The 12111-nt window shown below is 38.5% G+C and overlaps 1 protein-coding gene across 1 annotated transcript; it reads left to right on the top strand.

Moving 5' to 3' along the window:
* Positions 1-745: 745 nt before the first annotated feature.
* On the top strand, positions 746-8299 carry LOC121986595. Its single transcript, XM_042540555.1, has 9 exons — positions 746-953; positions 1240-1351; positions 1572-1629; positions 1723-1740; positions 1907-1950; positions 2544-2644; positions 3443-3522; positions 3611-3671; positions 8157-8299. The coding sequence occupies exons 1-9, from the start codon at positions 746-748 to the stop codon at positions 8198-8200; spliced, it is 726 nt and encodes a 241-aa protein (XP_042396489.1). The 3' UTR covers positions 8201-8299.
* Positions 8300-12111: the final 3812 nt, after the last annotated feature.

Genomic DNA, 12111 nt, shown 5'->3' with positions numbered 1-12111 from the left:
AACAGAAAAATGCAGAAAATAAATATCATATTCTTTTAAATCATTTAATTAGGCCTTTAACTAAATGATGCTCCCACTGAATTCTATAATCACTACAAGAAAATTGGGATTCTACAACACTTAAATGACAACGCTTTTTATAAAAAGCGTTGTCTATTTTTTTTTAACAACGCTTTTAGTGAAAAACGTTGTCTATTTCATTATTTTCTTATTAATAGCCAACGCTTTTCTAAAACTGTTGTCTATTAGTGATTTTTATGGGTCAAAGATAATGCTTTGTAAAATGCGTTGTCTATTTGACTTTTTCTTAGTGTCTACGACAACGTTTTATAAAAAGTGTTGTCTATTGTTAAGTTCTCATCTAAATCTTGATTAATACAAACCGTTGGATCTAAGTAAGGAGTAGAAAACCTGAACCCTTCTCCCAACTCCTATCTTTCGATCGTTTTTGATTCCAAACCCTTCTCCCAACTCCTCATCTCACGCGGCCTTCTCCATCCAACTCCTCTCCGGCAAATCCCTCTCTGGCGAACCCCTCTCTGGAGAACCCCTCCGAACTCCTCTCCGTTAAGACCGCGGGATTAATCTCTTCACCTCTGTCGCCTCATTCACACTTCCTTCACACTGCCCCATCTCTTTGACCACACCTTCGTCAAGCGGCAGATCCCGGTGCTGAGGCGATCGACCGCCGACGTTGAGGCAGTGTAACCACAGCAGTTCCCGTTGTCTTATGGTATCCTAATCAATGGATAGTTTCGCTCTCCTTTCCAGATTCTCCCTTCTTGCTGCGGGTCCAAATCCCCACGAGGTCATCAGCCGGTGGCAGCCTACTCTTTTTTCCTTTCCCCCTCTACCTGCGAGAAGAAGCAAAAGGGTAGGAAGCAGAGGAGGTCCTGGATTTGTTACCTTCGCTCTAACGAGTGGAAGCAGCGATCGTGCCTCATCTAGTATTGGTATTGCCTCGCTTCGTAAACTACTAGATCTTCCACGAGTCGTATCTTAGCTAATAGTTTCGGGTTTTGCAAGGGGTTAGGTTCCTCGTATCTTAATTTGGAAATTTATTTTAAATTGTTCATATTAGTTTATCTCTGCATAGTTTGACGAATTCTTTTTATGGTTAATTTTGTTTGACTTTGTGAGTGTAAATGTTCTTGCTACATCTGCTTCTCTTAAAAATTATTACTGCCTTCTCTCTGAGTAGATGTGGTTTACAGACGTACTATATCTTATTTTATGTAGGGAAAGAGCTCAATACGCAGTTTTTTGCTAGTGTTACGTCTTCAGGCAACGACCAATTGACAACAAGTAGTGCAATTGCCCCAATTCCTGTGCTGTCATCATCGTCATCCATGTATGTCCCGTAGGCATTTTCGTTGTGTTTGAAAATGAAGGTATACTCTTGGTTGACACTGAAATTGAAGCATTTGCTACTTGATATTTGTTCATGTTTCAAACTAATAACTTGTAGTTCTTTCTCACAGTCATGAGTGAACTTGTTTCTTTTATAGCATATATGTTTGTGATACTTGCATGACTCATCATTTCCTTTTAATCCCCCTGGGAAATTGTAGGGGTTCACCACTATTTTGGATTGGAGTTGGAGTTGGTCTGTCAGCCATTTTTCAAGTGGTGAGTCTGTTCATACTTCTTGGATAAGTTTTGCTTTTGTTTTATGAAGATTTCTTCTTTATCTTACTGAAAAGCATGTTAATGGTGTGACAGGTTGCAAATAGATTAAAGGTGAGTCCCTTTGCAGCTTGTACCCTTTGTAAGATTATCTCTATCCTAAGAATCTTATTTTCAGTTAGAAAGTGCTTGATATTAGAAATTTATTTCTAGATTGTGTGAATTTCTTTGGAAGTTGGCTTAACATGTTGTCATTGGTTTGTGAAAGTACACTGTCCAGGTCTCTTTTGGAAATAACAAGATGATCTTCCTATCCTTAGAAAGGTTTTGCACATTCTTGGCTTCCTTTTGTTAGTGCTTTGTATATCATGAATAAGAAAATGCTCATATCATAGGGCAGTTATATCATGAAATAGGTTGGGATGATATGTTCATCTTTAAAGGGCACTAATATATTTTATGGTTGGAAGAGTTCAATCAGATAGAGGTAGACCTCAATGAATTTTAATCTTCTTAATGGATTTGAATATTACTAGTGATACGCTAAAAGTGATATGCTTTAGCGTAGAGCTCAATGAAGTGAGAAGATTCAGAAGATAGCCTTGTTTGGTTGTTGAAAAAATGTCTATTAGTTTTTCCCACTTTTTTTCATCAAAGAGAAGAGATATTGTTAGAGGTTTCTCACTATTAGTTAACTGTTTTCTTTTTTTCTGAATTAACTTTGGGCACAATGTTTGAATCTCCAGTTTATTGCCTATGATTATTGAACCTGCAAAGTAGTAAATAACTAATGGAAAAATGAATTATTTTTTGAAATGTGATTATTGTACTTGCAAACCAGTAAATATCACTGAAAAACATTTTTATTTCATTACAATTTCAAATTGTCTTCTAAATTATTCTATTTGCAATTGCAGTGTTTTCTACTTGCTTCTCTTGTGTCATTTGTGTGGGCACTGGGAACAATATAGCATGGTTGTCAATATTGGTATCAATATCAGGCATTCAAAAAACTTAGGTATCAGCTATATTGTGTCTTGTGTCTTTTAATTGCATTTTGTATATATTGTGTAATTAAATCTTTAATTATATATCAGTGATATTTATATTTGATAAATCTTTAATCTAGATCAATTCATTGTTAAAGACTTCTATTGCTGCTTCATTTTTTTACTCAGGTCATGGCTTTTGCTAGCCAGAACTGTTACTTGTATAAGTCGCATTAATAAACGTCCATTCTTTTAATCCAAAACTATTCTGGGGTCCCAAACCTATCCTTAGTTAATCCAGCTTGTCCTCAGGTTTATGTTTTCTGAGAGCATACCATTGTTTCTGAGCCTGCCATTGGTTGAGCTAGGTTAAACTCAAATGATGGAGTTACGCTGAGGAAACGTTTGATTAGGTTACAAATAACTAAATCATAGTCGAAGGTCCAGTTATAGAAATGCTGGTGGTTCTAATTAAATAAGGTATCACATTTAGTAAATACACCATATTAAATTGGATAGTGTCCACAGCGTATTTGGCTATAGTACAATAGACAACCCAAAGCTTCCAAATACTGTGTTAAATTTATTAAAGAAACCATCCTTACTAAATCCCAAAAATTTGTTTAGTTGGAGCCAATAAACTAGTTTGAATCTCTGCTAGGGATACTCAAAGCAGAGTAGCAAACAGAACATTTGAGTCCTAAATTTAAAGGCATTGGACATGGTATAAAAGAATTATCATAGAGATATTATGTTTTATACCTTTTATCTGTATGAGACATATTGTCTTATGTAAAATTCTGCAGCATTTGTGGATGTTTCTCTAGAAGAACTATTTCACAATGAACGATCCTTTATGAATGAGGTATCAAAGGCAAGCCCAATGGAGACGCAATCAGCTAAGGAAGTAAGTATGCAATGCTAGGAATAAGCTATGCTGTATTTCAGTATTATTGTTAATTTATTGCTGAATTATTATCTTGTGCCTATTGAAGATACAAACGAATGGAACTGTAAAACAGAATGCAAGTTCTTCAACCGAACAACCTGATTATCGTAAGTGACATTGGACTCATACATAGTGATGTATGTGGCCCTTTCAATGTCGCTGCTAGAGGCGGTTATAGGTACTTCATCACATTTACTGATAACTTCAGTAGATATGATTATGTGTATTTGATGACACATAAATCTGAATCCTTTGAAAAGTTCAAAGAATTCAAGAATGAAGTACAGAACCAGCTTGGCAAGAGTATTAAGGTACTTCGATCAGATCGAGGTGGTGAATACTTAAGCCATGAGTTTCATGACTACTTAGCTGAGTGTGGGATTTTATCTCAACTCACTCCTCCTGGAACACCACAGTGGAATGGTGTATCCGAAAGAAGGAATCGTACCTTATTAGATATGGTACGATCTATGATGAGTCACACAGATCTTCCAACATATCTATGGGGATATGCTCTAGACACGGCAGCTTTCATTCTCAACCGAGTTCCATCCAAGGTCGTGATAAAGACACCATATAGGATATGGACTGGGAGAGATGTCCAGGTGTCTTTCATGAGGATTTGGGGCTGTGAGGCTTACGTACGACGTCAAGTCTCAGATAAATTAGGACCCAAATCCGACAAGTGCTATTTCATCGGATATCCCAAGGAAACTAAGGGATATTACTTCTACATTCCCAGTCAGCACAAGGTAGTTGTGGCAAAGACTGAGGTCTTTCTAGAAAGGGACTTTGTTTCTAGAAAGACTAGTGGGAGTGCGTTCGATCTTGAAGAAGTTTAAGATGCGAACAATAGCACTGATGTCTCGATGGAAATTGAACTGGAACCACAAAGTGTTGTGGATGATGTTGTTCCACAAGGAGTTGAAGAACAACAACCAGTTCAAGTAGACATACCTCTTCGCAGGTCTGATAGGGTACGTCGTCAGCCTGAGAGATACTCATTTCTCTTGTCTGACCATGATGACGTTATGCTCATAGAGGATGAGCCTACCACCTATCAGGAAGCTGTGACCAGATTCCAGAAATGGCTAGAGGCCATGAGATCGAAATGGAATCCATGTACACCAACCAAGTATGGACTTTGGTTGATCCACAAGGGGTAAAACCCATTGGGTGTAAGTGGGTCTTTAAGAGAAAGACCGCATGGATGGACTTATCTATAAGGGTCGTAGCTAAAGGTTTCAAGCGATTCATGGTATTGACTATGATGAAACCTTTTCTCCAAGAGGCGATATTTAAGTCCATTCGGATCATGCTTGCTATTGCGACCTACCATGACTATGAGATATGGCGATGGATGTCAAAACCGCGTTTACGAATGGAAACCTGCTCGAGGATGTGTACATGACACAACACGAGGGTTTTGTAGATCCACGACATACTAGCGAGTTTGCAAGCATAGATCCACGGAGGTGGAATCTTCGATTCGATGATGCAATCAAATAGTTTGGTTTCATCAAGAAAAGATGAGCCTTGTGTCTACAAGAAGGTTGTAGGATATAGTTGTCTTCCTCATATTGTATATGGATGACATACTACTCATTGGGAAGGACATCCCTTTGATCTGTCAAGACCTAGCTAGGAGTTGCTTCTCAATGAAGGACTTAGGTGAGGCATCCCGCATTCTAGGGATACGGATCTATAGAGATAGATCTAAGAGATTGCTTGGCCTAAGTCGAGTACATACATTGACAAGGTACTCCTTAGGTTTGCCATGTAGAACTCCAAGAAGGGATTTTGCCAATGTCACATGGCGTGAGTCTTCGAGACTCAAGGTCCCTCTTCTAGAGAGGAGAGAGGCCGCATGGATCAGATCCTTATGCCTCGGCCATAGGATCGATCATGCACGCCATGCTATGTACTGACCCGATGTCTCGTATGCTTTGAGCATGACGATCAAATACGATCCGGTGAAAGTCATGGATAGCGGTCAAGAATATTCTTAAGTACTTAAGAAGGACTAAAGAATACTTCTTGATATATGGAGGCATGATGAGCTAGGCGTAAAGGGTTCATGATGCTAGCTTCCGGCACGACCCGGGATGACTATAGATCACACCGGGGTTCGTATTTTGCATTAATGGTGGTGTCTTTGGAAGAGTTTGAAGCGAGATAATGTAGATGATTCTACAATGGCAAGTACATGCATCGCATCGGAGCGAAGGAGGGGATTGGATCCGCAAGTTCATCATTAAACTTGGGGTGGTTCCTAGCATTTGACCCCATTGAGCTCTATTGTGACAACAATGGAGCTATAGCATAGGAAGGAACCTCGCTCACACCAGCGGACCAAGCACATACTACGGCGCTTCCATCTCATTCGAGAGATTATCGATAGAGGAGATGTGAAGATTTGCAGAGTACCTACAGAGGCTAACATCGCAGATCCCTTGACCAAGGCTTTGGCACAGAGAAAGCATGATGGTCACACTAGGTCATTAGGCCTTCGAGCCTATACTGATTGGCACTAGTGCTAGTGGGAGATTGTTAGTTAGAGCCCTAGAGCCAATCATTTGATGATTGTATGGACTCATTGTATCATATTCTTGTATATTTATAAAGGCATTTGGATTTTGGTTATTATACTGACTTGTATTGGTGCCAAATAAACTAAGTATAATAATGTCCTTGAGTAGATGGTTCTCACCTATATCAATCGGTTAGTTGAACCGATAGTGAGATGATATAGGGAACACTACTCTTAATCATTCCTAGTCGAGTATTAACTGTCAGGGACAATGCTAATGCAATAAGACTAGCATGTAGGTCAACTCGATGACTTGATCTCACAAGTCATGGATATAGAGATATCAAGTTGACACATGGGTATACATTAGAGAATGTATACTGAATGACCCGCCATGAGAAAGTATCATGGATCGTTATATGAGTGTCATATACTTTCTCATGTGGCTATTAGTATGACTACTAGTCCTTAGACCTGAAGTCACCATAAATCCCTACATAAGGAGTTATGTACTTTGGTTTCGTCAAACATCACCCGTAACTAGGTGGATTATAAAGACGATTACTGGGTATATAACAAATTATGCAGAGGGATGTGAGTGATGTAGATGGGATCTATCCCTCCTATATGACGGGAGAGACATCGGTATTCTTGATAGAGTGAGACCACGAAGTGCATGGCCATGCCCAAATGAGTCAATATGGGATATTGAGCTCATTTGATTTAGTGAGTCTACTTGGAGTTCAAGATTTAGATTGGTCAGAGGATGACACGGTCTATGCCTCACATTGATCAATCTAGATGTCTAGGATAGAAGGACATTCGTCATATATTGTGAAAAGTCACAATTAGTAGTCACAAGGTGATGTCGGATCTCGACATTCTTGTAACTTGGGTAGTAATGATGTGTTGCTAGATACCGCTCATTACTTATGCTCCTAAATGGGTTTAGGGCATTGCCAACATTACAAGAACCTATAGGGTCACACACTAAGGACAATTAGATGGAGATTTGGTTCGTATGATGAACCAAGAGGATTAGATTCATTTGATGAATCAAATTGGATTAAAAGTAATCCTAATTGGGCTAATTGAGTTGGACTCAAGTTGATTCATGTATTCAATGAGTCTAATTTAGATTATGACTTATTAAATCAATTTAATTTAATGAATTAGATTCATTATATTAAGTTGGCTCGAATCAAATGGTTGGATTAGATCAACCATGGTAGAGATTGGGTCAAGTTTGACTTGACTTGAGAAGGAAGACCAAAGGTCAATTTTGACTTGACCTTTTGCCACCTCATTGGTGAGTTGGCATTAGGTGGACCAATGATGATGTTCCACATCATCATGGTGTGCCACCTCATGGGAGTTACATACCCATTCTCTTTAATGAGGCATTAAATGAGAAATGGGGGTTACTCTTGGAGAGGTGGCCGGCCACTTTAGGGGGTTAATGAAATTCATTTTCATTGAACTCCTCATTCACTCCTTTCTTCTTCCTCAAGCTCTCCCTCTCCCTCTCCTCCTTGCTTGGCCGAATCTCACCAAGGTGCTTGTACACCTTTGGGTGAGGTTTTCTCCACCTACGTGTCCGTGTGGATACTTCTAGAGGACCGACGCTTGACGGTTTAGAGATCCGGCAATTCCTTGGACGAGCGGGAACGCGAAAGGGCACGTTTCAAGGTATACTTCTTAACACATAGATCTAGGAGTAGATCTAGATATTTAAAAACTCGTACTCGTAATTTTCGTTTGGTTTTCTTTGCACGGATCTACGGCTTTGGGTGATTCGGGGTTTCCGCGACGCGAAAAGCGATTTTCGCGGCCCTAAAAACCCAACACTTTTTGCAAGAAAGCGTTTGCAGAGAAGAAAGTGTTTCATTTCTGCAAGCTTTCTTTCTGCAGTTTGAAGAAACGTTGTATTTCTGCAAGCTTTCTTTCTTTCCGCAAGCATTTCATTTATGAGTAATGAGTTTTGGTTCATTTATAGAAAATAGCTAGTAGAAGTAATTTTTTGGTTCAAACTATTGACTGTAATTTTTTGTTTATATTTCAGGCCAACTGTTCAATCTGTTCAAAGCTCACAAAGATCCTAGATAAAATCCAATTGCTTATTCCTGTAATAGATTGAGAAAGACAAGCTACTTCTTCAGTATTGTGGTAGTAATTATTGTACTGTTTTGTCCTGTTCTCAAGCCGATAATAATTTTTAAGTGTAGCTAGTAGAAGTAAACAAATATGTTGGCTTCGAGGTCGGCTAGTTATTTTGTGCTCTTTTGTTTTATATGTGAATATCACTATCTACTTTGAAATAGAATTAGTGTTAATTTTGATATTTACTAGCTTCTCATGTAATTAAATACTAATATTACTTCAATGTCAGAATTCTATTATTTTGGTATGAGTTTGAAATCATTAGCTGAGTTGATTATATGTAAAATTTGAATCTAGACATGGTAAAAAAAATAATAGTTCCGTAAATATAAAAACAATGATTTTTAAATAATTTTTTTTATTTTTTTCTTTAAAACGACAACGCTTTTAAAGCATTGCAAAAAGTGTTGTCTTTGTAAAAAACAACAACGCTTTTAAAGCATTGTAATAGTGTTGTCTTTGCAAAACATGACTACGCTTTTAAAGCGTTGCAAAAGCGTTGTCTTTTCTACCAAAAATAATGCTTTAAAAGTGTTGCAAACACGTTGTCTTTGCATAAACCGACAACGCTTTTAAAGCGTTGCAAAAGAGTTATCTTCGCTACAAACAACAATGCTTTAAAAGCGTTGTCGTTGAGTAGACTTTTAACAACAGTGCCTTTAACAACGCTTTTTCAGGCAAAAAGACAACGCTTTAAAAGTGTTGTCTATTAGCTTTTTTCTTGTAGTGAATTCATGTGGGACAAGATCCACATCATACTAACCCTTGAGTTAACTTTGGCTAATACGCCCAAGATTTAGTATGATCGGTAGGTAACAATTTACCAATTACATCTCTATGTAACTTTTGTTTATAGGATCATTATCCGTAGTTATATTAAAACTTGAGTTAGCTTTGGCTAATACGCCCAAGAATTAATATAAATGTGATTTATGTCCTATCTTTCCAACCATTGGAAGAATGCCTATAGTTATACTCGATCCAACCGAGTTAACTAGAAATACTCAATCTAATTGAGTTTGTACTCGCCCATGCGTTGATAAGCAGGACCAAGATTGTCCCTCCGTACCCTACCAAGATAATATGTGTTGCTCTGCTTTGGCAGATTCAACAACACATGTGATCGAGGTAGTGATAGGTATCACGGCACGGTAGACATTAGAGTTGATGCGATTTAGATCTAATCTAATCGTCGATGTGTATCAAATACGCGATAGATCTAATCTAATCGTAAGGGTGCATCTTGTACACGATTTAGATCTAATCTAATCCTTAGACACTAATTAATTACTAATCATGCATCACATACACACAAGCAATTAATTAAATTTATTTGTGATTAGTCATGACCCTACTACGATCTTCTCAAGCCAATGAGAAGATCGGATAGTCAACCTAGGTCAACAGCTTCTCAAGCTCCTTCCTTTGACCACCTTGTGTTGCTTGCGCCTTCCTCGTAACTCCGTCTCGAGTGGACCTTCTATGACTCCAATTTTGTACATTACAATTTTGAAACTCGAGTTACATTCGAGTCTAAACTAATTTACAACAAGAATACAAAATAGAGAAAGGCACGACGTGCAGGCCGCGAATCAAATGTACAACACGCACAACACAAATAACGGCGCGCAGGCCGTAATATGAATTACAACACAATTCCAATCAGATTGGGTCGTTTTGGGCCATGTCCATCACAAATTATACATAATTCTAAATTATGTAATTTCCATAATTTTCTGTAATTTTAATACTAATTTTTTACAATTATTACGAGTAAAATTTCCCGGCGGTCCCGTTTAGCGGTTTTCGGGCGCAATCGCGGAACGAATCCCCTTGCGGGGCCAGGGGCAGCGCCCCTACCCACGATCTAACCATCGCGAGTATCCCTAAGCGATCCTACAGCACCTTAGTCCGCTGTCCCAAAAAGTTTTGGGGCGAAACTTTGCCGTTTCGGAAAAATCTTCTCGGTAGCCGAAGCCTACAAGCGTATAAACACTTGTGCTTCGCTTCTACGAGAAAATTACTCATAAAAATCCATAAAAACTTAAATTTACAGAAAATCACAGAAGCTATATTTTTTTCATAAAAATCAAAATAAACTCGTACAAGTCTTCGCACGTGGCTCCGATACCACTGTTGGGTTTTTCGGGCCGCGAAAACCGCTTTTTCGCATCGCGGAAACCCCGACACCGGATCCGTGCAAAGAATAAACTTTCAAAAAACAAAATTATGAGTACGAGTTTACCAACCTATAGATCTACACTAGAACTATATGTTAAGAGTTTACCCTTGATGCGTGCCTTTCACGAATCCCGCTCGTCCAAGGTGCCGGATCTCAAGTTGTCAAGGTAGACAACTCTCTAGAAGTATCCACACGAACACAAGAAGGAGATCACCAAACTAAAGTGTGCTAGAACCTTAGTAGGGTTCGGCAAGATGAGGAGAGGAAGAGCAAGAAGAGAGAGCACTAGGAGGAAGAAGATGAGAGTTACACTTGCAAAAATGAAACTCATTCACTCCCATAAAGTGGCCTGCCACACTTATGTGGTTTGTAACCTCCATGGGATACCAAGAGTCACAACTCTTGGTAACTCCCATGAGGTGGCACTTCACTTAAGTAACCATGATGATGTGGAGCATCATCATTGGTCCACTTAATGCCAACTCACCAATGAGGTGACATTGAGTTGGCATAAAGTCAAGTCAAACTTGACTCTTCCTCTTCTTCTCAAGTCAAGTCAAACTTGACTTAATCTCTCTCATGGTTGATCTAATCCAACCATTTAATTCAAGCCAATTTAATATAATGAATCTAATTCATTTAATTAAATTGATTCAATGAGTCATAATCTAAATTAGACTCATTGAACACATGAATCAATATGAGTCCAACTCAATTAACCCAATTAGGATTACTCTTAATCCAATTTGATTCATCACATGAATCTAATCCTCTTGGTTCATCATATGAACCTAATCTCCATCTAATTATCCTTAGTGTGTGACCCTATAGGTTCTTGTAACGTTGGCAATGCCCCTAAACCCATTTAGGAGCATAAGTAATGAGCGGTATCTAGCAACACATCATTACTACCCAAGTTACAAGAATGTTGAAATCCAAAATCACCTTGTGACTACTAATTGTGGATCCTCACAATATATGACAAGTGTCCTTCTATCCTAGACATCTAGATTGATCAATGTGAGGCATAGACCGTGTCATCCTCTGACCAATCTAAATCTTGAACTCCAAGTAGACTCAATAAATCAAATGAGCTCAATAACTCATATTGACTCATTTGGGCATGGCTATGCACTTCGTGGTCTCACTCTATCAAGAATATCGATGTCGCTCCCGTCATATAGGAGGGATAAATTCCATCTACATCACTCATATCCCTCTGCATAATTCGTTACATACCCATTAAACCCAGTTACGGGTGACGTTTGACGAAACCAAAGTACATAACTCCTTATGTAGGGATCCATGGTGACTTCAGGTCCAAAGACTAGTAGTCATACTAATAGCCACATGAGAAAGTATATGACACTCATATAACGATCCATGATACTTTCTCATGGCGGGTCATTCAGTATACATTCTCCAATGCATACCCATGTGTCAATTTGATATCTCTATATCCATGACTTGTGAGATCAAGTCATCGAGTTGACCTACATGCTAGTCTTATTGCATTAACATTATCCCTGAATGTTAATACTCGACTAGGAATGATTAAGAGTAGCGTTCCCTATATCATCTCACTATCGGTTCAACTAACCGATTGATATAGGTGAGAACCTTCTACTCAAGAATGCTATTATACTTAGTTTATTTGGCACAAATACAAGTAAGT

The sequence above is a fragment of the Zingiber officinale genome, chromosome 5B (genome assembly GCF_018446385.1).
Source record: "Zingiber officinale cultivar Zhangliang chromosome 5B, Zo_v1.1, whole genome shotgun sequence".
In the NCBI taxonomy this organism is placed as follows: Eukaryota; Viridiplantae; Streptophyta; class Magnoliopsida; order Zingiberales; family Zingiberaceae; genus Zingiber; species Zingiber officinale.
Note: the sequence above shows the minus strand (reverse complement) of the source record. Positions and strands in the feature narration are given on the sequence as shown.

What these genes read in the sequence shown, in the direction of transcription:
- LOC121986595 (XM_042540555.1), top strand. Translation starts at nt 746, where the DNA reads ATGGATAGTTTCGCTCTCCTTTCCAGATTCTCCCTTCTTGCTGCGGGT. An exon ending in CTGTCATCATCGTCATCCAT is followed by an intron (nt 1,352 to 1,571) that starts GTATGTCCCGTA and finishes GGGAAATTGTAG; the next exon opens with GGGTTCACCACTATTTTGGA. An exon ending in AACCGAACAACCTGATTATC is followed by an intron (nt 3,672 to 8,156) that starts GTAAGTGACATT and finishes TTTATATTTCAG; the next exon opens with GCCAACTGTTCAATCTGTTC.